This window comes from Bombus vosnesenskii, unplaced genomic scaffold, assembly GCF_011952255.1.
Source record: "Bombus vosnesenskii isolate JDL3184/JDL3185 unplaced genomic scaffold, Bvos_JDL3184-5_v1.1 scf7180000013355, whole genome shotgun sequence".
Lineage (NCBI taxonomy): Eukaryota > Metazoa > Arthropoda > Insecta > Hymenoptera > Apidae > Bombus > Bombus vosnesenskii.
Genome location: NW_022882990.1, coordinates 498666 through 526112, shown reverse-complemented (window position 1 = coordinate 526112; position 27447 = coordinate 498666). Strand labels below are relative to the sequence as shown.

General features: G+C 32.9%; 2 protein-coding genes across 4 annotated transcripts in view; both read right to left on the bottom strand.

Annotated features, from left to right (window-relative positions):
* Nucleotides 1–7429: 7429 nt before the first annotated feature.
* Nucleotides 7430–9076, bottom strand: LOC117237040 (piggyBac transposable element-derived protein 4-like). The gene has a single exon (XM_033500625.1). The coding sequence runs from the start codon at nucleotides 9074–9076 to the stop codon at nucleotides 7430–7432; it is 1647 nt and encodes a 548-aa protein (XP_033356516.1).
* Nucleotides 9077–13340: 4264 nt separating this feature from the next.
* The window catches only part of LOC117237054 (mucin-5AC), a 37192-nt gene continuing 23085 nt past the window's right edge, over nucleotides 13341–27447 (bottom strand). For all 3 annotated transcript variants that reach the window (XM_033500652.1, XM_033500653.1, XM_033500654.1), the window contains exons 9-11: nucleotides 15530–17727; nucleotides 14582–14667; nucleotides 13341–14503 (exon numbers count right to left, since the gene is read on the bottom strand). In XM_033500652.1, coding sequence (XP_033356543.1) covers nucleotides 14422–14503; nucleotides 14582–14667; nucleotides 15530–17727 — 2366 coding nt within the window. In that variant the 3' untranslated portion in view covers nucleotides 13341–14421. The remainder of the gene's footprint in view (nucleotides 14504–14581; nucleotides 14668–15529; nucleotides 17728–27447) is intronic.

Sequence of the window (27447 nt, the reverse complement as noted above, 5' to 3'; positions counted from 1 at the left end):
AGTAGTTGTTGTAATACGATCTGATTACGTTTGCCCGGAATTTGCGACAGTGGGCTTGGGCTCGAGGTGACACAACTGGTCGCCCAACGTAGCCACGGTCATGGGATGAACGTTTTTACTTAACAGAAGAAGTACCAATATTGAAGGACACACGCTGTATTAACTAACAAGCTCCGGGCAGGGGCAATGTCGGCTCTACGCGGGTCTGCCTAGTAACGGCGCCTGGAATTTTGTCGATATCCCCGGTCAATATGCAATTGACAAATGCGATCGTATCAGTCTTTTATTCTTGTGATCACCTTGGAGAGTTTGCACGCATCGTCTTGTCAGTCAGTCAGATAGATACCGTGTGTCACAGCCAACGTCAATTTGTGTTTCAAAATATATTCAATTGTACAAAGAGTTTTCCCCGTTGACCGTGGATTCGTTATCGAACCTAAGAACATTGTCTTTAACATCAAGAGTGTCTAATTACCACGTTTGATTGTCAAACTCTGTTAAATCAACATTTGTACATATAATTGCAAATATAATCTCCATTGAACAACGACGATGGCTTGTCCTAATGAAGATACGTTACACGCCCCAAAGTCTAACGCCAACCCGACAAATCCGATATATAAAATAATAATATTATATAAAAGTGATGGAAAAATATTCGAACACTTGTAGACACCTGAACATCTTGAAATTTTATTAGTACTATGATGAGACTATCATGATGCTATTGGTAAGGTTTGAAACACAAAAGCTGCAAGCTATTTCGTCCAAGTACATATTTCGTAAAGATCATAAAAGTATTTAAAGATAATAAAATACATACCTACTCAGTGGAAACATTATAAATATTTATTATATGTTTGAGATGGCTATTCATGCTGTACATTAATTATTTTTTAAATATACAGAGTGTCTACAAATTTCTATCATTTGGAATAACTACCAAATGGTAAATGGCACGAAGAAGTATTTTTCAAGCTTTATTTTTTACGTGGATTATGATAAATACAAAAATTCCCGTTAAAAATTTTCAAATTTGCATTTTTTAAATGGAACACCATATTTTTGTTCCCGTATAATGAAAGAGCCAAAAAGGACGAATTTGATGCCCTATTTTCAAATGATCTTGAATTAATGCAACGTCACAACAAAGAAGATATCGAAACAAACAAGGACAGAGCTTTCTGTTTCTCTATTCTCTCAGTTTACAGCGTATGTTCAAAATTTACACATCAGTTAAAACGCTGCAGTATTCTGTTTGGAAACGAAGAACAACCATTTGTTTGGATACACTTATTGCAACGCGTGTGAAACCATTTGCTTGCGAGATCATCGGACCTAACACCTGTGGCCTGCTTTTCGTGAGGATACACGAAAAGCATTGTTTACCAAACGGGACCAACAACTCTTGATGATAGGAAGAATCGAATTACTGATACATGTGCAAGTGTAGTAGAACAAATGGTTGAAAAACTTGTTCGTTTCAACGATACTTTTCCTATTGCGACGTTGCATTGATTCAAGATCATTTGAAAGTAGCGTTTTGAATTCGTCTCTTTTACTCTGTTATGACATGCAAATTAAAATGTGACGTCCCATCCAAAAGATGCAAAACGACCTTCGACTAGTCTTGAAAATTTTTAACGAAAATTTTTCATTCGCGTTATCACGATCTACGTAAAATACAATAAAAGGGACGTTCTTATATTTTTCCGTATCATCTACCGTTTACTCAAGGCTAAACTTAAAAATTTTACTGGCTCATTGGCCGTCGCTCCAACTTAAGCACTCAGAGCAAAATAATGTGGGATGGTGTGACGTCAGGGAAAGACGTGGCTGATTGTTTATAAATGTTGTTAAGATAAGTTAATGTTGTCAAGGAGTGTTGTGAGCGTTACCAAGGTTTGTTAAGGGAAAAATGAGCGTGGTAATTGCTGTCAGAGTTGAATTAATCGTGGTCGAGAGAAGTTCATCGTGTTGCTGTGACGAAGAATTAGTGAAAAGCGAATTCGTGAAACGCGTTACTATATTCGATCTTGCGAGAGTGTAACGATATTGTGTTTATCATACTGTCTTTTCTGTTTATTTATAATATAACATTCCTACAATAATGCTATATAAAACCATACTAAAACCTGTTTGGACCTATGGGATCCAACTATGGGGAACAGCGAGTAACCTACCTAGGATAGAAATCCTACAATGATTTCAATCAAAAACACTAAGATTCTTAATAGATGCACCTTGGTATGTCACCGACGAAACAATCCACCGCGACCTCAAGATACCCACAGTCAAAGAAGAAATATACAAGTTCAGAAGTGGATATAACACAAGAGACAACAACCAGCACAACCCATTAGTCACGCAACTACTTGACACGACGGACCAGATCCGCAGACTAAAAAGAAAATACCCTTTAGATCGAAGCATTAGATTCAACTAGAATCAACATAATATAAATGATTATAAACCAAGTTATCGTACCACGCCAAATGAAGTTACTTAAAATTCTCAACGAGAATTGATTGTAAATAGTCTACCAAATAAAAAAAGATTCTATCTACCGTTTGGCAGTTATTTCCAACTGTAGACAATTGTGCACACGCTATATATTTGGTGTAAACATTTGGTAATTTCTGTGTACATTTTCACATTGGTCTCGATCAATATAATCATGATAATCGCGTCTCATTAGAATACTAATGAAATTTCAGTGTTTTATATGGGACACACAATGTATACGAAGATAGATCGATAAATAACGCTCACTCGCTACGCAATTCGACAACAAAAACAGATGCAATGGTACGAGTATACTCAGCTTGTAGCTTCATTACAAATTTCGATTACAAATACCGTTTACGGTGAAGTTGAATGTGGACGCGATGTCAACGAGATGCAAGCAACGTGCAATAATCGAGTTTTTAATGGCGAGAAACGTTATAACCATTACATTATAACACAATTACCGATTCGGCAATAAATAGCCAAAAGCAGCGTTCACGCGTTTCTGTATTTTCGCATCGTATGAATTAATGGATTCAGTATAGTTTGTAATAGCAGTTTCTGTAAAAGGTTATTCACACTATGGCGAATCATTCATTTGTCGAGCCAATTGTTTGTTCTGTGTAGTAGCGCATGACACGTACATTTCATATGCGGGCGCACAGTGAAATTAGATAATTAAATAAATTTACGTAAGCGAAGTTCAATTACAATTGTACGTAGCATCTCTTCCGAGAAATCAATCGCTAGTACCCTCCCTTACCAGAGTTGCCAATATGTTTAAAGCAAATTAGAAATCGCAAATTGCAATCTGCCATGCCATTTAGAATATTGCCGTTATTATTTGGACTTAGCTAGTTAACTGGGAAACGAGAAGTTACATGCGATTATAATTGAACTTCACTTAGGTAAATTCGTTTAATTATCCAATTGTATTTGGCGCCCCTTCCTCGAGATCGATTGGCGGATGTTTAAGGTATCTAATGGCAACAAAAAGAATGTAAATTCAATTGTAACAAAAGGGGAAGAATTAAGATTTATTATTATACTTAAACATATTAGAATAAAAGTAGCGATTACACAAAAAGAAAGCTTTCTAATTTGTCATCCTAAAATTATCTCATACTGCGTAAACTAGATTTCCAAACTCGTATTTGCAAACATATCTGCGTCCTGTATTATCGATAAGGGATGGATTATGGTTTATGGTAGGACCCGGGACGTAACAACATGGGGCAATTATTTAACAACGCGAAGAAACAATATGAGATAATTGATAATCGCAAAAAATAAGTGAATCGTGCGAAATTGCACTACAGCGCCATGAGGGTCACCGGTGACCTCAGTGAGATAAATTCATTAATGATGATTATACACCGTAACACATCTGTCGTAGATAATATTTCAACATTATATGTATCGAATAATAAAAAATTCACCGTAGCGCCACGGCCAAACCTTGTAAAACTGGCATGGCATTCAACGAGTTAATCATAATTTTTCTAAGAATAAAGAATCATTGGAACCTTCTTGAGCTAAGGCGCCAAAGATAGCTTTAAGATTCCATGTCTAGTACCTATATTTTGCGTTACGTGGTCTTATCTTGGCTACTCCTTTAACGAATTTCCTTGTTTTGTCATCCTGTCGCACTCGTGATCTTAATATTAAAAGAGAGATTGCCAACCGCGGACTATTGACAGAACATTGAAGGCATTCAAAAAATGTTCAAATTGGAACAGCCAACGATCAGAGAGGAAATTAGAAGACACGCAGGAAAATATAAAGAAAGAATAGGAACACACCCAAAGTTGTGGAAACTATCAACACGGATAGAATCTATCAAATATGGATAGAAGACTGAAAAGGAAACACCCAGCAGACCTCACAAAGGACACAACCTAACAAACACGAAGATGGTATCCCACTGGGGGTAGCCACCCACATGATAATCTAACAGCTGAAAAATTCTACCAAATGTCCAAACTGGACAAATTGCGAATGTAAGCAACTAAATAAAAAAAAAAAAAATTAGAACCTCTAAACGGATCTACAGATTTTTCCTGACAAAGTTCCACCGTTTCCTGGAACTCCCATCATAATTCCTTCGGGAACATCTCTTAAGAAACTGTCGAGCAGAGCACTCTTCTGGCACCAACAAGCTCAATTTCAATGAAACCATATTTACCACTTATTATATGCATAAGATACGATTTATTCAATTCATGTCGTATAATAAGTTTTTACAAGATATATGTATACATTAAATATATTGTAATTTCTAATACATATTTTCAGATTCATTTCAGATTTTAGCAATATAATCGTAACAGTCGTCTTTCATTGCAATATTAATGAAATTTCAAAATATTTTATACGGCAGATACACAAAGATTACTATAATAAGTGTTCAAATAGTTTCGCGAGCTAGTGTAATTAAATGCTCGCGTTTTCAGCAGTTTCGTTACTTTTATGTAAAAAAATATAAAAATGTAAATGTATGGGTGGTTGAAGCGACAAAGCGAGATCATAATATCGGTCAATAACTGTTTAAATATTTTTGTGCGAAATATATATATATATATGTTTATATGTATTTGTGTTAAATATTTGTAAATTCTATATACATTATTAGATTGGTTGCAAACTTTACTGATGACCATAATAGTCATCTACGTCGGTTAAAACTAGATCATAGATATTTATGCAAATTTTTGCAAATTTCAATATTAAATTTTTGTAATTTACAGAATGGAATTTAAAAAATGTTGCATCTACTAAATATTATAAAGTCTACTATGCATCATATATTTTATATATCTTTGCATATTATATGCTTTTCGTGCATTTTTGTACTTTCCAATGTCCCATAAATACATAAAGATACGCAGTTTATTCATCACAGCGACAATGAAATTTCAAAATTCTTCGTGCAGTAAATATAATATATACATAGAAGATGCTTACAATTATTCGAATACTTCCATAAGCCCATGTATCAGTAAATGTCATCGCATTTATACATCGCAGTGTACATAAAAATAAGATTGTTTAAGCCGAAATGTTTAAGCAAAGGTTCACGACCAACCGACAGATACTCGATTTTCCAAACATCGTTTTTGTTTATATCGATCCGCTAATGACTTTCTCAATGGAGTTTACAATAAAACCGTTACCATTAATCAACGACCGTCTAATTAAACGTCGATTTGGCGATGCGATTAAGTCTGTGCTTTATTTTCAACTACTGATAACGAAGAAACTTTTGACGTTAATAATGATATAAAGAGATACGTGTATCCACGAGACGAGTAAATGTAGAAAGCGAGTAAATAAATTTAAGAATTGTTAAATATGAAAATTATCATTACACTGTGGATTTTATGCAACATTATGTACTGTGAATTAAAACCTCGACAGATATTTGTTTCGTCTACTTTCACTAGTATTAATATTTATTTATTTATCCTATTATGTCGCTTTAATGCAGGGTGATCCATTTAATTTTTATTTTTTCTACACAACCACATATCTTTTTCTATCGCATCTTACAGCTGATGATAAAATTTAGTTACGTATAATGATAGGTATAATAATATGATCTCAAAGTGACCTTCATCTCGTGAGATTTATGCCCATCGAAATCGCAGGTTTTAGCAAACGTGGATGGCGAAATCGGAGAATATAAGGAAATATTTTCTATTGCAGTGATATCGAAAAGATTTGATCGCGAAAGTAAGGCATTTTACTTACTTTCTCTTAAGTTATCGTCTTTCATTTTTTCTTGCTTCGACTAATTCATTACGAACGGTACATCGACACGCTGACAAATCGAAAGCGATTAGGTCTTCAGATCCTAACGAATCATCTGTGCGATGGTAAACATGTTCATTTACATTTACCGAATCTCGCCTGCCGTTTCAGATTTCACGTTTAATTTTCGAAACTAAATGTCACTTCAAGGTCATGCTATTATACACACATAACCGTATTTTATCATTAATTACTCGAGGCGATAGAAAAAATATGTATGTAGTCGTGTATTAAAATGGCCTTGTAAATTCTAAAAAAAAAAAGAAAAAAACCTTGGAAGAAAGATATTTCCACAAGACGTTGGTCCCTTAATACTAGCCGAATTTCGTGTAAAATACTTTTCGCATTATCACATTACTACTACAGATTACTACACACATACGTTCATGCATACACACACACACACACACACGTTTCCCCTTTTTCTCGTCGTACGAATTATGTGTCAATATTCTACATTAATATCGATATAGTACTTATATAAAATAATTAACATGCAGCAGTGGTAAATATTATGAGTATGGTATTGCACCTTCAGCACAGATTGACACGTTCTATAGTTCAACGAAGATAAGCGTTTCAATGAAATCTGGAACTTAAGAGCAAAAGATATTTACAGTGGCTACAAGAAACATCGATACATCATTGTATTTGTTATAAGGCTACGAAATGTAATTCTATGAAAATGAAAGACTGGGTACCACTGTAACCACTGTGACCACTGCAGTTTAGTCTGTGATTTAAAAGCACATAAACAAACTTTTGAGTCTTAAATTTGTTGACTATCGTAGAACACATTTTGTGTTAGCTTAACAACTACGTATAGGGGAACAAAATATTTTGTCACACAGTTGTTCGTGATACAGTTTGGACGAAATATCTTGCGACGCAATGTCGTTCGCATGATGCTTTGTACGAGATAGCTCGCGAAGCAATATCGCTCATGTGACGCTTTGGACGTGATATGTTACATATTTTTTTCATTAGAAAAAGAGATCTCGCGCAACGATTCGCATAAAAATCAATTCGTAAGACACTGCATATTTGTGAATATAAAAGAGACTAAAAATGCTAAATGGAGAAAATGTTGTGTTTCTATGAGCAAATAATCTTATATCTTCGTCGTATGAAATAATTCGAAACACGGTACTATACATAATGGTACGTTACAGTCGTTACAAAAATAACTCGTTTGTTTACGTATCTTATTCTCCCTACAAAGTACGCAGTGTTTTGTAGGATGGCATTTCTTTGCCGTAGGAGGTATTTTCTTAGGGAAACATCGAGATTTAATGCAAAGCGGGAACTTCTTCGGAGATCCCTCTGTTTTCAGATGAAAAATTTCAACTGGTATAAAATACTTCTTTAACAATCCAGAAATAATGTTTTCTTTTATCTCGCGAAAAGTTTTTTTATTTCCGTGATAAGAGTTCCATATTACGAGAGAATTAAATATCGTTACCTCGATCAAATGTACAAAATACTGCTTGTACCATTTCATAGATTTATTTATGGACAAATGCCTCTGTAAAATTTGATGGATTTGATTTGTTCCACTCATGTATGTATTACAATCTAGAACGACATTGGGTTTTTTTCGGTATTGTCCTGTAATCTGATCAATATTAGTAGACAACACCATGCAGGGAGTATGTACAGTGGTAAGAGTTGATATTAGCTTCTTGTCTTTCCACAAACAAAAAGCCACTATTTCGTTATATCTGACTAGCATTTGTCCTTTCTCCAATCTATTTATATCTTTTGCAATTATCCCGTAATATGGCATTTCCTTTCGTTTTAGACGTACAATACCGCAAACGTTAGTTCTATTTTTATGTAATATTTCGTACAAGGCGGGAGACGAATGGTAATTATTGAGGAACAGAGTTCTTCCTTGTTGAAGCAAATGTTTGGTTAAATGTAACACAATCGAACCAGAGGCGCCAAGTGGTTCGGAATTCAGTTTACGTAGCAATTGCCTACTGTAAAGTTTCAAATTGTATACATAACCAGTTTCACATTCAGCCAAAATAAAGGTTTTTAGCCCAAATGTTGCTCGTTCGTTAGGAGCACACTCGTCAAATGGCATCCTATCTTTCCATAGCATCACGCTCTCATTTACGACGATATTTCTTCCTGGTCGATACGCGCTTTGAAAACGCGACAGTAACATGTCGATAACAGGTTGTATCTTACACGTTGCATCAATATTTTTTCCATTTATTTTGTTATTATCCTCATCGCTGAAATGTAAGAATCGCAGGATTCGTAGGAATTTGTCTCGTGACATAATTTTCCTTGTGAATTGAAAGTTGTACATGGGTTTGGTATCCCAATACATAGAGATCGTAGGTAAATGGACTATACTCATGTAAATAATAATAGCGATGGCAGAATACATATCAGCAACGGTAATATTATAAGGAACCTTGGTAAAACCTTGTTTCTTTCTGTATTTGCTACTTTTCTTCAGGATCATTTCAACGAGCTCCTGATTGAAAAAGTATTCGAAGACAGAAGTGGGACAACTATTTCTTGACAAACCAGATGCCTCCTGCACTCCATTATTAAGATCTATATAATATATAACGCGTGGTTCAAAATTTCTCGTAGCTGTTGGTGTCTTCCACTGCCTTTCTCCGCTACAATTATTTAATCTTTCTGATAACCGAGCGTCATTGTCATTGCGTTGCACATCGTCGTTACTACTGTCTTCGGTATCGCTAATAATACGGTTCCTATTATATCGTCGCACCATGATCGCTACGCTTACGGAATGCCAAATGAAAACTATTGTTACGAGTTTAACGTAGAAACGACATACTATCGTGCAAAGCGGCCGATAAACGACTGGCGAGTCTCCTCACGACGCGATACAGTTCGTACGACGCTACGGAGATATCCCGCGTGTTTGTATATTAGGGCGAAAGTTGTAACTACAGAAAAATAGATTCACAGGATAACATCGTGCGAACAATATTGTGTCGCCATCCATATCTGTTTCGTGGTTCCAAAGCGGTTAACAGCATTTGAACCTGAGATATTTCGTTCAAAGCATCGCATGAATGACACTGTGTCGTGAGGTATTTCGTATAAGGCGTTGTACGAACGACACTGCGTTCTAAAATATTTCGTTCTAAAATAAGAAGGGATTAAAAACGTAAACATAACAAATGGAATATTGAAACGACGAAAATAACAGAAACTGTTTACTTGGAGGTGTGAATTCTGATGAATTTGCTTTGTCCTTGTTTATCCCATCGATTTGAAATTGAACGCAATTATCTAATTATTATTAACACCTTGTACAGAAATCATTGTACTTTTTATAATATAAGAAATGAATTTTCAATGGGCAATTGTGAAGCATCGAGTATTTAGAATAAGAAAAAACTCGAAAGAATACGAGTCGTACTGAACTTTTGGGAGACTATTTGCATATTTGACCCTATAGACTAGCATACACGAGCAACTTGCACATACAAATAGAGAAATTCCACTTATTTCCTTGCATCCTGTTTTATGGATGAAAGTATTGATGTGAGAATTGTATTGTTGAATAAAGATAAATACCTACAAATCGAAAAATTCTGCTTAAATGAATATGTATGTATACATGCATTTATAGTCAAATTAATATTCATGAATTAAAATTATTTTCATATATTCGAAAACAAAAGGACATGTACTTATACGTAACAATCTTGTATATCACGTTGACTGGCACGCGTGTTTTCAAAGAAATCTCCGTCAGGCCACGCGTACAGCAATACCAAGCGTTCTCTGCTAGGTGCTCCCATCGATATTTTAGTAATGCGAGTCGCTCAAGCGGTGGTCTCAAGAATGATCTTTCGTTTCGCTTGTTCGCAACGTTAAAACCACTAGCTGGGTTGAATATAACGAAGGAAAGTGTGGTATAGATTATTCCGACCAAATGGTTTCTTATGCCACCACAATTGGAAAAGGAATCAAATGGTACAGAAAACTTGGCATTCGATTCTTTCTGGCAATTTCTGTTGTAAACGCTTTGACGGTTTACAAAATTGCAACAAGAAAAAATATAAATATTGAATATTTAAACGATTATTAGTTGGAAAATTATTAGGGTTGTCTGAAAATACAAAAAATCCTTGTCTTCGACGGAGCCGGCATAATATCGCCGTTCGGAGAAACGATTCCGGAAGAAGCATTAGACGCGCATGCAAACTACGTTATGCAAATAAAAGACGTGGAATGGACCGAACAAAGGCACGAAAGAATTTGAAGAAAACAACTTATTGTTCAAATTGTCCCGACCAACCTCAGCTCTGTATAGAATGCTTTAAAGTTTTACATTCTAAATAATTTTTTTAATAAATCATTTTCGTATTTTTATTTTATAACAATTCAACTATTATTACAATTAATTATTAATTATCAATTTATTATTATGGAATATCTTTTCAAATACCTGCGACGATCCTTCGCAAGTAGTCAAATAAGCGACACCCTAATATGGGTTACGTGGCCTGACCAGAAACTTTGCTGACACCCGAATACGGGTGTCATAGCGGTCAACGTGATATAAGGAGAAAGTATACTTGTCTCTTTCATGAAATGCAGATATACACGATCACGTATAATTTGATGGTAAATAAATGTTTAAATAAATATTACAAAGGATAATAAGTCGATATAGTTTTTATACAAGTTTTTACTTATTGCAATATCGTGTACCAATAAGTATTCATATTTTATTTATTTAATATCTTTAATTTTCCCTTTACGTCAAAAGTTGTGTTGTCCTTTCTCAATCTTTCACGCAACTTGAATATTCCATCGTCCCAAAAATTTTCAGGTTTTTCGGCGAAAAACTTTTCAATATGTCGACCAAAGAGTTACAGTTTTTGCCATTAAGGGAATTTTGTAATGACTTAAATAGGTGAAAATCTGAGGGTGCAACGTCTGATGAATACGGTGGACGTGCTAGCACATCCCAAACAAGCTTCAATATCTTTTGTAGAGTTGTCAAAGACGCGCGAACCCACGCATTGTCCTGATGAAACTCGAAGGACTTCCGATTCGCTAGTTCTGGACGTTTTTGTTCAATTGCTGTCTTTAATTCGTCTAATTGCGAGCAATATTTTTCCGAATTTATCGTCTGGTCGTCTGTCATCATAAACAGCGCATATATTGTTTGCTACTTGTGTAGCATTTTTGTCTTTTCGGTAAAAGAAAATCATCAAATGCCTTATAATGCACTTTATTTCCTTTCATATTTAAGAACATATGAAATTAAAAAAATTAATGTATTTTAACCAAACCCTTTTCTAAAGATGCATCAAATATCACCTTTTACAATATATACAAGTCTTTTTTTTTTTCAATCATTCTGATATATTGAGACCTGCCTTAATGCCACCTACTGGAAATGTAATATATAATTTAAATATATTTATAAAACAATCTTATAACTCCTGCATATATTGTGTATGATGGAGGCAGACATAATTCTGCTTCTTTTTCCCTTTTATAATTTATCAAGTGTCTGATAAAATCTCATATAAATAGTTCATAGAAATAATTCAAATCTAATTCCTATATCACAATATCGAATCTTGATTCTGTAAGTATGATAATATAACCATAGTGTTTGAAGAATAAGAAATCAAAATATATGACTATTTCAGCTTATTGAAACAGATTAATAATATGTAAAAATACAATTTTATAGTTTATATGTATATGTATATTTATATGTATGTAAGTACCATTGATCGTTTTAAATAATAAATGCTGTAAACATGCTGTAAAATAAACATAGGGATAAATAGAAGCCTTTCAAGTTTATGTTATATATAAATATCAAATCTGAAAGATCCTGAGAAGTGTATCAAAAAAGGTATAGAATCCAAAAATGACCAAACATTACTTTATTTTATACGAATTTTATTAACAAACCTATTATATCATCTTTATACACTGTAACATTAAATTTGAATAGAAGTTTATTTTAGGATAAGTTAAGTTAGTCATTTTGTTATATACATATATAAATTAATGCAAAATATATAAAATAGAATTATATAAATATTTGTTCATATAAGTTATGGAGTTTTCTGATTTTAATGCCATCCAATATCGATAAATGTTATATATATGTAGTATCGGGAAAAACTGGGAAATTAAGATCTACTCGATCATGGATCATCCACGTCTGTGAAACATGTGCGTGCCGGGTATACCGGAGCCATGGTATAAGAGGTAGCCGTTAGTTAGTTGAAAAGTGAGTGTTGTCAGATTGCCAAGGAGTGTGATTAGCGTTGTCAAGGAGGGTGGTTAGCGTGAAAAAGAGCGTTGGAACCGTCGTAACGAGAGTAGAGAGTGACGAATGGTGACTGCGTGCATATAGATTGACAGTGCATCCATATATATACATATATATATATTATATATTATATATCACACACATATATATATATATATGTCGCACCTACTTTTAGATTCTCCTGCTTGATCATCAGGTGACACTAAAATCAGAAAATCGACAAAAATGTCATAATCCACAATTATGCTTGTTTCATCTTTAGTTAAAAAACACAATGTATTGCGTTATCATATTCTCTGTGATTTCCATATTATTACCAAGAAGTGAGGTAGTATATTCAGGTGGTATATTCAGGTACGAACTATAACAATTGTGCTCGAGAGAGATGTAACAGGCGCAACCATGCTGCATGTTATTCATAACGAACAGTGCATCGACATCTCCAACATCTACGTATCTTAATATGCAAATAACTATGTACAGTTACAACAGACTTACGAACTAACATCATAATAAGGCCTCAGAACACTTAACTCGTCCTTTTGCATTTTACAACTTGCAAGATTTCTACGTTGAAAAATACATTGTCAATTTGCCAATAAGTCACTTTCATATACAAACTTATTACTTATATCCTAAATCTTATCATTTGTGTATTGCTATATTTATATTTATAAATTTGTTAATATTTTCTCTTATTATAGCATACTTATTATTTTTTTGGATCGTAGTAATTATTATTACGCGTTTTCTTATTATCTGAATGATATAATTTTATTACAATTGTTAAGATAACCTGATCACCTTAAGTCGTGAATACTGAATTTATTAAAAATTAATGAACCAAAGATAATTGTTCAGAATCAATTAAGTAGACGGTAATTAACTGTATGAAGCAAGTTCAATACATTGTACATTGTACATCGCAACATTTCTTTCATTACAAAAAAAAGTTATTAATTCATGAATTTTATTGGTACTGTTTAGTATTTTCCTTCTCAGCTATAAAACAACAAATATAAGATCTATGCTTACTCAACGGATATATCTATATTCACATCCACTCGTTATTCTCAATCAATTACAGACATTCGATATTTTATTAAGTTTCGTTATCCATTAACAACTAATCAATAAAGAAAATTCGTTATTAATCGAAGCATTGGTATGTCATAAAGAGTATGTGTGTATAGCAGCATCGAGCAGATGTTCAAAATCGTTTTTATTTTCTTTTTTTTTTTTCCGAAAACGAAAGCATCAGTGAATCAGACTTTGCTTGATTTCCGAACACCAAATATATTCAAAACATTTTGATGCACGCGGTTGTATGAAATAGATACAATGGCTCATAAAAGTATTTTACAACTACTATTGTTATGATAGAAAAGCCTAAAACCAATCTGAAAATATACATAGAACTTATTTACAAACATATATTTAATAAAGATTAGCACACAGCATTAATAATCTCCTCAGGTATGCCTACAATAAGTTCAAAAGTGATCCCAGTAAATATTTAGGCTTATTTTATACATATGGAAAATGGACTGTTTAAATACTTTCATGATTTGTACAAAATATCTACATGTGTTAGGTGTTTTGTAATATCTATGTATATTTTCAGATTTGCTAAAAAATTTACCAATATAACTATGACAATCGGATTTTGTTACAATACTAATGACATTTCAAAATGTTTCTTACTAGACATATAGTATATTCATAAACGGTGTCTTTTACAAGAATATGAATACTTTTATGAGCAACTGTATAAAAAGAACGCTGTTACTTGACCGCTATTTTAATCTTCTATTTTGTTTCTTGCACTTTCGTCGTACTTGAGTAGACGCAGTACCTTGACGTACTTGAATAGGCGCACTAAAACAACACATGATAACTTATGGAAAAAAAGATCCTGCTATTAATGTGTAGAGTAATTTTATAATTTGTACATACTTGAATTTATGAACATTAAAATAGAACGATGGTTTAGTATTAGGAGGATTAAAATTAAATCCTCTAGATTGGATTGAAGCAGGTCCCTAAAAAGGAAATCATATATTAATCATAATAATGTTAATAAAACACAATAATTAACACAGTTGGTATCGCGAACCTCTAATATACTACAACACGATTTTGTAAATTTCTTTCTATACCACTGTAAAAGAGCTTTCAAAAATAGAAATACAGCAACTCTTACTAGTACCAGGTCATGTACGCAGTATTCGAGATATTACTCTTCTGTATATTTGTTTATAATAGTGTTTATGAATAAGCCATGATAATCGTATTTTATTATAGTAGCAATGGAATCTGAAAATATTACAGGGTGGTTGATAACTGGTGGTACAAGCGGAAAGGGGGTGATTCTACGCGAAAAAAGAAGTCGAAAATATAGAATAAAAAATTTTTTTTTAATTTTCTTTTTTTTTTTTTTAATTTTTCCATCGAGACAACGATCTACAGTGAGATCCGTTATAACGAGACGTGATAAAGTGCACGCGTACCGAGCGAAAATTCAAAGTCGATTTTCTCGAAAACAAAGCCTCAAACGAAAAATTGTTATTCTATATTTTCGACTTCTTTTTTCGCGTAGAATCACCCCCTTTCCGCTTATGCCACCAGTTACCAACCAGCCTGTATAATATTGAGTTGATCCAAAAGTTTCTTTCGTTTCATAAGGAAATAATAGATGCACATTTTCCGTTTTATATTATCTTACTGAATTATGAATAAAACGAAAGAAACTTTCGGAATAACCTAATATATTGTTAAAAGAATTTTACGAGTGTTCAATGTGTACAGAAGAGTATACGAGGGTGTACAGAATGTAATAGAATAAATCGATTATCGAATATGCTAGGAATTTTTTCAGTGACTTAATACTTTCAGTTTACTTACAGCTGTGCAATCTCCCAATGGCGAAGCAAAATTAAACGGTCTTATTAAAGGCATTGATGATGAAGTAGACAATTGTCGACTATATGTAACAGGTTGCGATGTAGAAAATGAACTTGCAGTTGTATATCGCGGAAATGCTGCTGGTACCGGATAAGATGCGTTAAATGTATTACCGGAGAAACCAATTGATGCTTGATTCTGAGTCGATACAGTAGGTATGACATTCGCAGAAAAATTGAATGGAGGCATTACAACTGGTTCAGTAGGAATGCCGTTAAGTAAAAATGTTTGATGTACATGTACAACACGCGTTGACTCGCTGGTAGGCATTGTATAAGTAGTATCACCAGGTACCATTGATGTCGCTGATAATGTGACAAATGAAGTTGACATTGCAGTTGGCATCCCGAGTGTTGTATTGCATGTTGTTTCTTGTTGGTTTCTTATTGTTGAATCGTAAAATGTAGGTTTATTTTCAAGTACTGCAGAAGTGGAACGTTTACATGAAATTTCGCCACACAATTCATTAGATAAATTAAAAGTAGTTGGTGTCAAAATTGATGATCTGGGTGTTGTAGGATTATGCAAAGTTTGTAATGCAGTAGGTACTTGGGATGTTGGACTTGATAATGTTGTTCTTATTGGATTCCAATAGAAAGCCGTAGATCTACTCTCTGCGTTATCACACACTGACTCTTTACTTTTTGATGTTGGAGAAGTAAGAAATTGACTCGTACTTGTGTTACCAAATGCATGTTGTGTATTAGATAAATTAGAAGTAGTTGGTGCCAAAATTGATGATCTGGGTGTTGTAGGATTATGCAAAGTTTGTAATGCAGTAGGTACTTGGGATGTTGGACTTGATAATGTTGTTCTTATTGGATTCCAATAGAAAGCCGTAGATCTACTCTCTGCGTTATCACACACTGACTCTTTACTTTCTGATGTTGGAGAAGTAAGAAATTGACTCGTACTTGTGTTACCAAATGCATATTGTGTATTAGATAAATTAGAAGTAGTTGGTGCCAAAATTGATGATCTGGGTGTTGTAGGATTATGCAAAGTTTGTAATGCAGTAGGTACTTGGGATGTTGGACTTGATAATGTTGTTCTTATTGGATTCCAATAGAAAGCCGTAGATCTACTCTCTGCGTTATCACACACTGACTCTTTACTTTTTGATGTTGGAGAAGTAAGAAATTGACTCGTACTTGTGTTACCAAATGCATATTGTGTATTAGATAAATTAGAAGTAGTTGGTGCCAAAATTGATGATCTGGGTGTTGTAGGATTATGCAAAGTTTGTAATGCAGTAGGTACTTGGGATGTTGGACTTGATAATGTTGTTCTTATTGGATTCCAATAGAAAGCCGTAGATCTACTCTCTGCGTTATCACACACTGACTCTTTACTTTCTGATGTTGGAGAAGTAAGAAATTGACTCGTACTTGTGTTACCAAATGCATATTGTGTATTAGATAAATTAAAAGTAGTTGGTGCCAAAATTGATGATCTGGCTGTTGTAGGATTATGCAAAGTTTGTAATGCAGTAGGTACTTGGGATGTTGGACTTGATAATGTTGTTGTTATTGGATTCCAACAGAAAGCCGTAGATCTACTCTCTGCGTTATCACACACTGACTCTTTACTTTCTGATGCTGGAGAAGTAAGAAATTGACTCGTACTTGTGTTACCAAATGCATATTGTTTATTAGATAAGATTGATGATTTGGGAATTGCAAGTTCAAGGTTATTCCGTTCATCGATGCATTCTTCTTGACATGTATGTGAAACTGGGTCGACTGTTTGTACAGTTTTTGCATATTTATTATCTGGCAATGTTAGAACTTCCAAAGCATTGGAAATGAATGAAGTTGCAGAAGGAGGTTTTGGTACTGTACTAGAAGTCTCAGTCGCTGGAAATTCTGGCGTTGAGTCTTTCTTCAGATTTTCTGAATCTTGCTTTACATCTATTGATAAAACTTTATTTTCAGCTATGTTTGTTTTATTTGTTTCATTTCCTCCTTCAAGCGTGTCGCATATAAAGTTATTTTCAGATATTGTAGCATCAGTCTCCTCTTGGCCAGCTCTGTCAACATCAAGTTCAACATTCGCAATATTTGCAGCGACAGATTTATTCCACGTTATATTTGGAAGTGATAATTGAATCCTGGTAGCAATCTGAGCAGTAGAGTCAGCTATATCACAATATGGACAAAAACAACAGAAATAACCGAATTAAAAATTAATGCAGTGAACTGTAGAGAAAATGTTTTATTATATGTTTTAAAAATTTCTTTTATTGACCACATTTCATATTATATTTTGATTTCACATATTTTTATGATGTCTTTCTTTTTTAATTGTCGTCGTAATATTATACAAATTCGGAGATTTTAAATTGCACAATATAGTAGGTCACGTTAATATTCGGATAGTCTAAACCAAGATTACTTTTTAGAAATTGGACCAGAGGACTTGAGTTTCTTGGAAAAGATAAAAGAATTAGATCACCAAATGTCATTTGTCACATTTTTATCTAAACCTGTAATGACTATTACGATCTTCTAACAATACGTTTCGTAGATTTATGTCGGTTATATACATGCTAAAATTTTCATCAAAATCAATTGATGCAGAAACAAGCAGTAGGCATCGAAAGATGTAAGAATCTTTAGATTTGTTACAGTTATAGTTCGAAAACAGGTTTCGTGAAAAATTGCAGTTTCCGCCATTTTTAATTTGTAGTTCATACAAACATTGACCGACGAACAATTCAGTGAGCACACAAAGAGTTAATTAATCAGAATAGAACATATTTCACGCTACATTAAGTACGACAATTAGAAGCAGTTCAGCGAGCATTTAAAGGATTAATCAATTAGAATATAACACAACTTACATATCCAGATTTAACACACAGTTAAACAGAATACGCAAATCTATAGTTATCAGCTATTTGGAGACAACACATAAGAATACACGAGTCAATATGAATGAGTTAATTCGAGACGAAACACAAGATAATCGAATAAATAGCCAAGTAAGACAGTTTGATAATGGAATCTTGGAGTAGATTTGTTGGTTCAATGTTACGCTATTTTCTTTTACTATTTATGAACAAGGGAATTGTCGAAAAGATTGCAAAATGTATTATAACAAAACAGATCGTATTTTTTACGGATTGACAGTTGAGACGGATTTGTAAATTTGTTTATCAATTGCAGTGACATCATGATGAATTGTGGGGATACACTCCGGCATAATACAGGCTCAGAATCGCGTAATGATAGAGAAACTTCTCATTTTTTTCTTTTTTTTAAAGATTTTAAGATCGTCATTTTCTGAAAATGGAATTCTATCGTATGTTCTTTTATATTTTCTCTAATCGATACGTTTATTTATTCTTTATAAAAGAATATTAAGGATCTTGGCCTTAAAATGCCTTCGTACTTACGTAACTCATTTTGAGATAGCAGTGACACGAACATTAAGAATGTGTTTTCACACACGGAAAATAATTTAGTCAAGTAGTGGGTAAAGCTGAATTTACACTGTTCACTTTGAAGGATCACTACGGTTGAAACGAGGATGAAAAGCCGAATTTATGCTGTTTCACTTTGGGGGAACGCGAATGGAAACAGCGTTTATCCGTCGTATTCGTCCAAAGTGAAACATAAATTCGCCTAAAGCAACGTTTTCCGATGAATTGTCCGCTGTGATGATCCACAGTGAGACAGTGTAAATTTGAATTTACTTGCAACTTGACTAAACTACTAGCCGTGTTTGACTGAACGTTTATACAAAGTATCTATCGATAACTGCTGCTTAAAACAACTGCAAAACGACTGATAAAGGAAAATAATGTATAAGCATCTTTTGTGTGCTTTATTGTTACCGTTCAACATTAAACATTTTTCATTATATGATAGCAATCCTCCAATGTTACTTCGAGAATATCGGTATTAAATAACTATTTAATTATTTAGTTAGAACTAAAAGTTCCTAAAATAATTTCAATGTTTCCCGTACTTTGTTACAAACACGTAGCTGACAAAGTTAGCTTATTGCAATTACGATGCAATCACTGGAAAATAAAGACTGTCCGTATATGTATGTCGGAGATGACGGGACATCGGGGAGTTTCTTTTGGAATTTTTGGGAGGATTCCTAATACTTTAGTCTAGACTATTTATTATAGCTGTACTTAAATAATAAAACATAGAAATAGTTGTTATGATTCAATCCTATTATGTTTGCCCGAGATTTGTGACGGTGGGCTTGGGCTCGAGGTGACACAACTGGTCGCCCAACGTAGCCACGGTCACGGGATGAACGTTTTTACCTAACAGAGAAGTGCCAATATTGTGAGACACACGTTGTATTAACAATCGAACCCCGGGCAGGAGCAACGTCAGCTCTACGCGGGTCTGCCTAGCAACGGCGGCTGGAATTTCGTTGGTATCCCCGGCCAATATGCAACGAACAAACGCGATCGCAAGGAGAGGAAAATTTCCATCAGTCTTTTATTCTTGCGATCACCTTGGAGAGTTTGCACGTCGTCTTTACGTGCAGTATTACACCGAGCGTCATAGCAAACGTTACTTTGTGCTTCAAAATATATTCTACGTTTAACAAAGAGTTACCCCGTTGACCGAGGATTCGTTATTGAACCTAAGAACATTGTCACTGACATCTCGAGTGTTTAATCACCACGGTTATTTGTCAAACTTTGTAAAAATCAATATTTATACCAGTAAATATAATCTCTATTGTACAACAACGATGGCTAGTCCGAATGAAGATTCGTTACACGCCCATAAACCTAACGCTAACCCGACATGTATATGACAAAAATTGTGGAAATAGAATAACAACGGATCGGTGTTCATTTTTTCTCGGGTCACTGATCTATCTCGACCCACCATTAACTTATTACGAACGTTTTACAGATTAAAACCACTAAAAAGTTTTAGGCTTTTTACCTGATTTTAGTAAGCATGGTTACGCTCGAATAACAGTAATCCTGTTTTCAACTTTGCATTTTTGCATCTGGGTGAATATATACTGGAGCAATCACTTGATATAAGTTTACAGTTTGACAAGGTACATTTTTGATAACACCGTACTTATTATCAGTATTATACTCCAGTAATTATGGATTAACGAGGCAGCCATTCTACATGGCAACATAAACAGAAAATGTAGAATAAGGTTTGTTCATACGATATTTCGTTAAAGTTGACTTGAACTTCACTTAAAAGCTTAAAATTGAGTTAAAAACTTTGCCACATATATACTCGAACTTGTCTGATTCCGAATTATTTCGGTCCGATTTCTGATGTGGGAATGAACAATCGATAAAAGGTTGTTCTACATCCCGAAATAAATCAAGAATTTATGAAATAAAATTTTTCATGCTTCGTTTCCAAGAAAATCGAGTCGAAAAATGTATCCAGTATAACTGAACTTGCCTGATTCTAAACTAGGCAGAAGTGAATCAATAAGAAGTTATTCTGTATTTCAAAATAAATCGAAAATGTAGAATAAAATTATTTCATAGAACGTAGCGTTTCTGGGAAAATGAAATTTGAAAATTTATCGAGTAGACGTGCAGTAAGTCGATTCTTAGTTCAACGCATTAAACTCTATTTTCTTAAAAATGAAACTTTACATAGAAGAATCTTGTTTTACATCTTTGACTCATTTTCGCAAGTAGAGTAGTCTCCTGTCGGTTGTTTGTTTTCTCTTGAAAATAAGATAAATGGAAGAATGTTATTCTTTACTGCATACTTTTTACTTATTTTCGGAGATAGAATACCTCGTACCAAATGTCCATATCTGTCCTTCAAATTTAATTTTCCGTATAATATCTCGTATAATTTCGTATAATATCAAATTTAATATCTATATATATATTGAGGTTTTCACGTACGAAAAATTAAATTTATATATATTCTATACAATATTCTATACAGTAACATTCGAAAGCGTTTTGCAGTAATATCTTCAATTGTAGTAGCGTACACATTCTTCCACTTAATTTCAATTTCTATTATGCTTTGCGAAAAGGCAGTAGTTCCTACACTCGATAAGAACATAAAATATCACAAATTTCACATTTTCAACATTAGCTGATAATTTAACAGGTAAAACCAATTTTAACGAGCGTTCGATCTAATCTTCAAATCACGTGTTTTTCTATAAATGCATCGAACCGCTTCGAAACAATGGTGGAAAGTTTTTACGATAAAATACAAATGTACATAAATATCTCGTTAATAATTACCTAAATCGTCTAACAATATAATCACGAGCTATCCATTGCAATACGAACCAAATACACTTAACTTTCAGATCGTAGAAGCTTGATAAAACGTTTTACCCAATATATAATTCCTTACATAATTTCGATACGAGATTAGATACGTCTTGTTTGAAACAAAAATAACAAATAAAAAGATTGATTACTCCAAATAAATATATTTGAAAATGACGCTTGAAAAAGAAGTATTATTGCTAGACTTGCATTTAATATCGTGCAAATAATATATACAATCTCGCCATTACTAGTTTTCTTACACGTTCTCCAGGAAGTAGGTATTTAAACTAAATGCTGCGAGAAAGAATGCTTGTCTCGTGAACGATTTAAGTTTCGAAATCTGTGTAAATTATCGCGTAGCATATAAAATGAGGTATGTGAGATATTCATAAACTGATTTCAGGGAATTTAACACAAGGTTATACGTTAATGCTTGAAAAGGGGAAAGTTTTTCTTCGAGTTGTACACCACATTAACATTTAGTTACATTATTTCATTATATACTTCGTTATATACTTCGCAATATATATCGCTAGATATATTTTACTTACAACATTATTGCAATGATTTTATTCTTTATAATCATTATTGCTACCTATTCATAAGTATTGGGACATTCGTGTAAAATTTGATGATTAATATGCATAACCAAGTAATATACCAGAATATGTAACATAAAATATGAATTACCAAGGAATGGATTAGTCGACCGAGATTCTGTATTCACATAAAATTATGGTTTAAAATACACAGCAGAAATGTATTAGACCTGCAATAACATAAGTAAATTAATATAATAATTATGCCCCCCACAGTCTTCTAATCTAAATCTGATAGAAAAAATTTGAATAAATTAAATAAGATGTTTCGAAAAATCTGCACAAAATCTAAATCTGTACTGTAAAATCGTTTACAAGGTGCATGAAATTAAATAAGAAGAAATGCAGTGATAATATGCTTACTATATGATAATAACATAGTAAGTAGCAAAATAATTAACAATACAATAATTAACGACAAACATAACAAGTATAGACAATGAAGAAGATAAATTAATTTCATTATAGAAAATTGGTGAGATTATTATTATAAAATTGAATATGAATTCTTTATTTTGAATAAGATAATAATGTTCGAATGTTTTAATAATTTCTTAATGATTCTTCAAGGACATTTAAATTTTCATAAATGTGCTAATACTTATGAACGGGAGCTTATGATAGTGTATCATAGTAGTATTGAGTTTCAAAATTGGATATTTTATTTCTACAAAGATATTTAATGATTTATAATACATGTACGTATATTACACATATATTACATATATTTATTGCTGTATTATATTATAATATTAGTCCTTCAGTTTTAGTACATATAATTATGTACATGCGTATTTCATTATTATTTGTTGATGTAACTATTGATACGAACAATACCCAAGTATATGTTTGCAGTTGATGAATTAATTATTACAGAATCATTAATTTGAAAGAATGTAGAAAGATATATATTTATTCACGTGGAAAAATATTCATGATCTTTATTATTGAAAAAGGAAATGACGAAAGTAGAATTAGATATTGAAGACTGTATATGCCGCGATAGCATGCCAATAGATTTTATTGAACCGTTTCAAATATTTATCAGTTCCATTTTAACCAATTAATTGTACTCATCTCGTTCCGCGAGCGAGAGATACGGTCTGAAAGCGATTTTAAAAAATAATATGTATTGATGAAGTTGCAGGATTCCGTGAACTTACGCTACTGTTTAAGAAGATAAGAATTTAATTGAACAATTAATATAATTTACGTAACAGAATCTGATCTGAACGCTCTAGTTACTATCGTACTAGTTTAACCGTTGCCTTCGTTTCCAATAACCGTTTTGCAGTTAATACGGCGTTGACTATAAATATGAAACTAACGGAAACAAGTCTGATAAAATAGTTTCTATATATTGTAGAGACACTTTTATTGATGCAATAATTATCAAAATATCTTGAATAATTTTAGGTGATTTCACATTGAATTCTTATAGTATGTTAATTATTTTTATAATTTCATTTGTAATTTATTAATTATTACAATTGTTTTATAATTCACATCATTTACTTATCAATAATATTTATAATAGTATTGTATTTATAATAATCTATACAAAAGTATTAAAAATATTAATTAATTAAACTAATATTATTCATTTCTTACAAAATATCGTGCATTTATCATCTGCTTAAAGAGGCTTATACCTTTAAATCTGTCAGCTTATTCCTCTTATCTACTATTTCATATCAAATTACTTTTTTTTATCAAAGAGTGATATAAAAGTCGGAATATCAACAGAGATCCACTTATATTTTGTCACGTGTAATTAATCTGTAATTAGATGTAACTTAGTACCATGATTGATCGCTACATAATAATTGGACTTATAAAAATAAGATTATATATAAAGAGAATAAAATTAGTGTAATTGATTCAAAATCATAATTTTATTTTTATACTTCCATGTATAATTTATTAATTATTATAATAATTTTATAATTTCGAATCATTTATCAATCGATAAATAATCGCTGTACACCTAGCTTGTAGTATTATTGTATTTTTATGTTAAATAATGTATTATCTTGCAATGTGATATGATTATGTATTATAATGTAGTCACTGTAACCGTGAGATGGATGAGTCATTTTTTGTTCGTAATAATTAAATTGTGGACGTTTATGCACGCTAATTTTACAAAAAACTTATGACACGCATATAAAATATGCAGAAAAAATATGCACAATATGTCAGCAATATGTCCAATGTAAGGTAATATATCGAATATTATTTACGATACAATGTTTAATAATCGATATTTAACAATACTTCTACAATTATTCTGGTATGTATAGTTTGTGCGATAATAAATTATCAGCTCTTTATGTCAGCTTATAAGATGACAGCTGGATGCTGTTGAAAATATTGATGACACAAAAAAATGTTAAGAAAATCAAAAATATTGTACTGTAATATAAATATTGTATTGTAAATATTGTATTGTAATAATAAATACATATTTTTTACTACACATAACGACGAATTCAACCACTATATTCACTCAAGGTCATTCAAAATCAATCCAGGTCACAGAAAATTTGGTGGTGTTCGTGGTCGATTTTACGAAGCCCATGAGGATTCTCTGTTGCTCAGTGCATATTTCGGTAAGTAATTAACTTCAAAATATTTCAACAATTATTAATTTTAGAACTTATCGTGTGTAATACTTTTTAACATACAATTTGATGTTTTATCCGAATTCGAGAAAAAGCGTTAGGCGTGCCATTTAAAGAACAAACTATAACCGTCATATCTCAACAATGTCTATGCAACTTTTGTTCGAAACATTTTTCGCACAAAATAATTTCCAAGTTATTTGATGCCACCGTGTTACGAGACTCACCCTATATATATAATATTATATATACCTGCTTATAATATATTGTTATATTTATTAAGTACGTTATTACTATTATTATTATTGCATATATACGCGTGACAGATACGATCGTTAACAATAATCAAACGATTAATCACTTCAATTGATATCTTTAATTAAATTGATTTTAATTAAATTCTTCCCGATAAATCGAGACTTTAACTTTCGTCTGCATTCCCTGACGAAGAAGCACGATCTTCTAAAGATTTCGAAAGGCTGTTTTCACGCGAACAGTTACTTTCATTCCTTTAAAGATTTAAGACACGATCTATTTTAATTAAGGTACGATAGGTTTCACCGTTGGATTTACTTTCGGCGACGGGCACGCGATCGCAAATTAATTTGTTCGTTGGTTAATAGCAATCGCGGAAGCGATCCACGTTGCGAAAACTATCCTCCCTCCGGATATTTTTACTAACGCGAATCACGTTCGCGGTTGCAATTCGTCGGATAAGGAATGCGCTAATTACACTTGGTAGAAAGTCACGGTTAATCGAGTATGTCTATGACAGAATTCGTTTCAAAACCTATTCGACGTTGTGTTCTCTTTGGGGACGAAAAGTAACAGTCATTTTGAAAATTATTACGAAGAAAGATTTTGAGAAAAAGTTCATTTTAATGGGAATGGAAGACACTGAACTGTACATCTTAAAGGGATTTTCTACAAATTAAATGGTTAAAAGATATTAATTTTTAAATGCTTTAGTTACAAATATCTAACCATTATAAATGATTGCAATTTTCAATAACTATCATCGACGATGGAAACTGCTTTTGACTAAGAATAATCACTGGCATTATCGGCGATAAAAACATTTTTGGATTATTGGTAGCCAAATAGTTGGCAAAGCTGATATACATCTAAGAACAGTTTATTTGTTATACGGGGTGGTTGGTAACTGGTGGTACAAGCGGAAAGGGGGTGATTCTAAAAAAAGAAGTTGAAAATATAGAATAAAAATTTTTTTTTTTAATTTTTCCATTGAGACAACAATCTACATTGAGATCCGTTATAACGAGACGCGATAAAGTGCACGCGTACCGAGCAAAAATTCAAAGTCGATTTCCTCGAAAACAAAGCCTCAAACGAAAAATTTTGACTCTACATTTTCGACCTCTTTTTTCGCGTAGTATCACTCCCTTTCCGCTTGAACTACCAGTTACCAACCACCCTGTATATATGCAAAATGGAGACGATAGTCGTAGTACAACCGGGAAGAGGCATTCATTCTACATGAAAAAAGTCGAAACTCTAGAATAACATTTTTTCATATGACGCTTCGTTTCTGGGAAAATCGAATTTGAAAATTTGTCAAGCATACCTTAATTTGCCTATATTTTTTCTATATTTTTGACTTATTTTCAAATGGAATTTAAATCGCTGTCGATTATTTACTCTTATCCGGAATTAACCAAATTTAGGTATAATTGTCAAATCTTCAAAGTCAATTTTCTCGAAAACGAAGCCGCAGATACGAAATTGCTTTCTTATTTTTTCACGTAGAATCACCCCTGGCCGGTTGTACTGCGATTACTGCCCCACCTCGTATAATAAAATTTCTCAATATAAAATAGGATTTATATTAACTTTTATTCTTACAGTAGATTCAAATTGTCATATCTATAATTTTTAACACAATCTGTATTTACTGCATTATGGTTTTTAATATAATATATATATAATTCGAGAGAGCAAAATTTTTATCCAGATCTTGACTCCCTAAAGTCGTCGAAATCCCTAAATGTCAAGCTTTAACAAACAATCTGAAACTTGGTAAACTAGATACAACATTTCTCAACTCGTTACGTATCTACGATCTCGTGATCCCAGGAAGAACAGTTTCCAAACTCCAACGTTTTGTCTCTCGTAGCGTGAGGCTACAACCCCAACTGGTTAACTCTCCAATCTAATCTTTCTGGGCTGATTTGATTCGCTTGCCGAGCGGATTTCAAATCGTATCCGCCGATCGACTTGGTGACCAGGCACGTTTTACTTTTGCGACACGATGACTGCGTTTATTCGCAGCAAACGTACTACGTGCAATGTAAAAGCTTCAGCACGATACGAGAACGAAGAGAGGCTGTCCCGTTGAAAATGTTTCCGCGGTCG

Excerpts from the sequence above, each read along its gene's own strand:
- LOC117237040 (XM_033500625.1), bottom strand. The coding sequence starts at position 9,076 with ATGGTGCGACGATATAATAGGAACCGTATTATTAGCGATACCGAAGAC.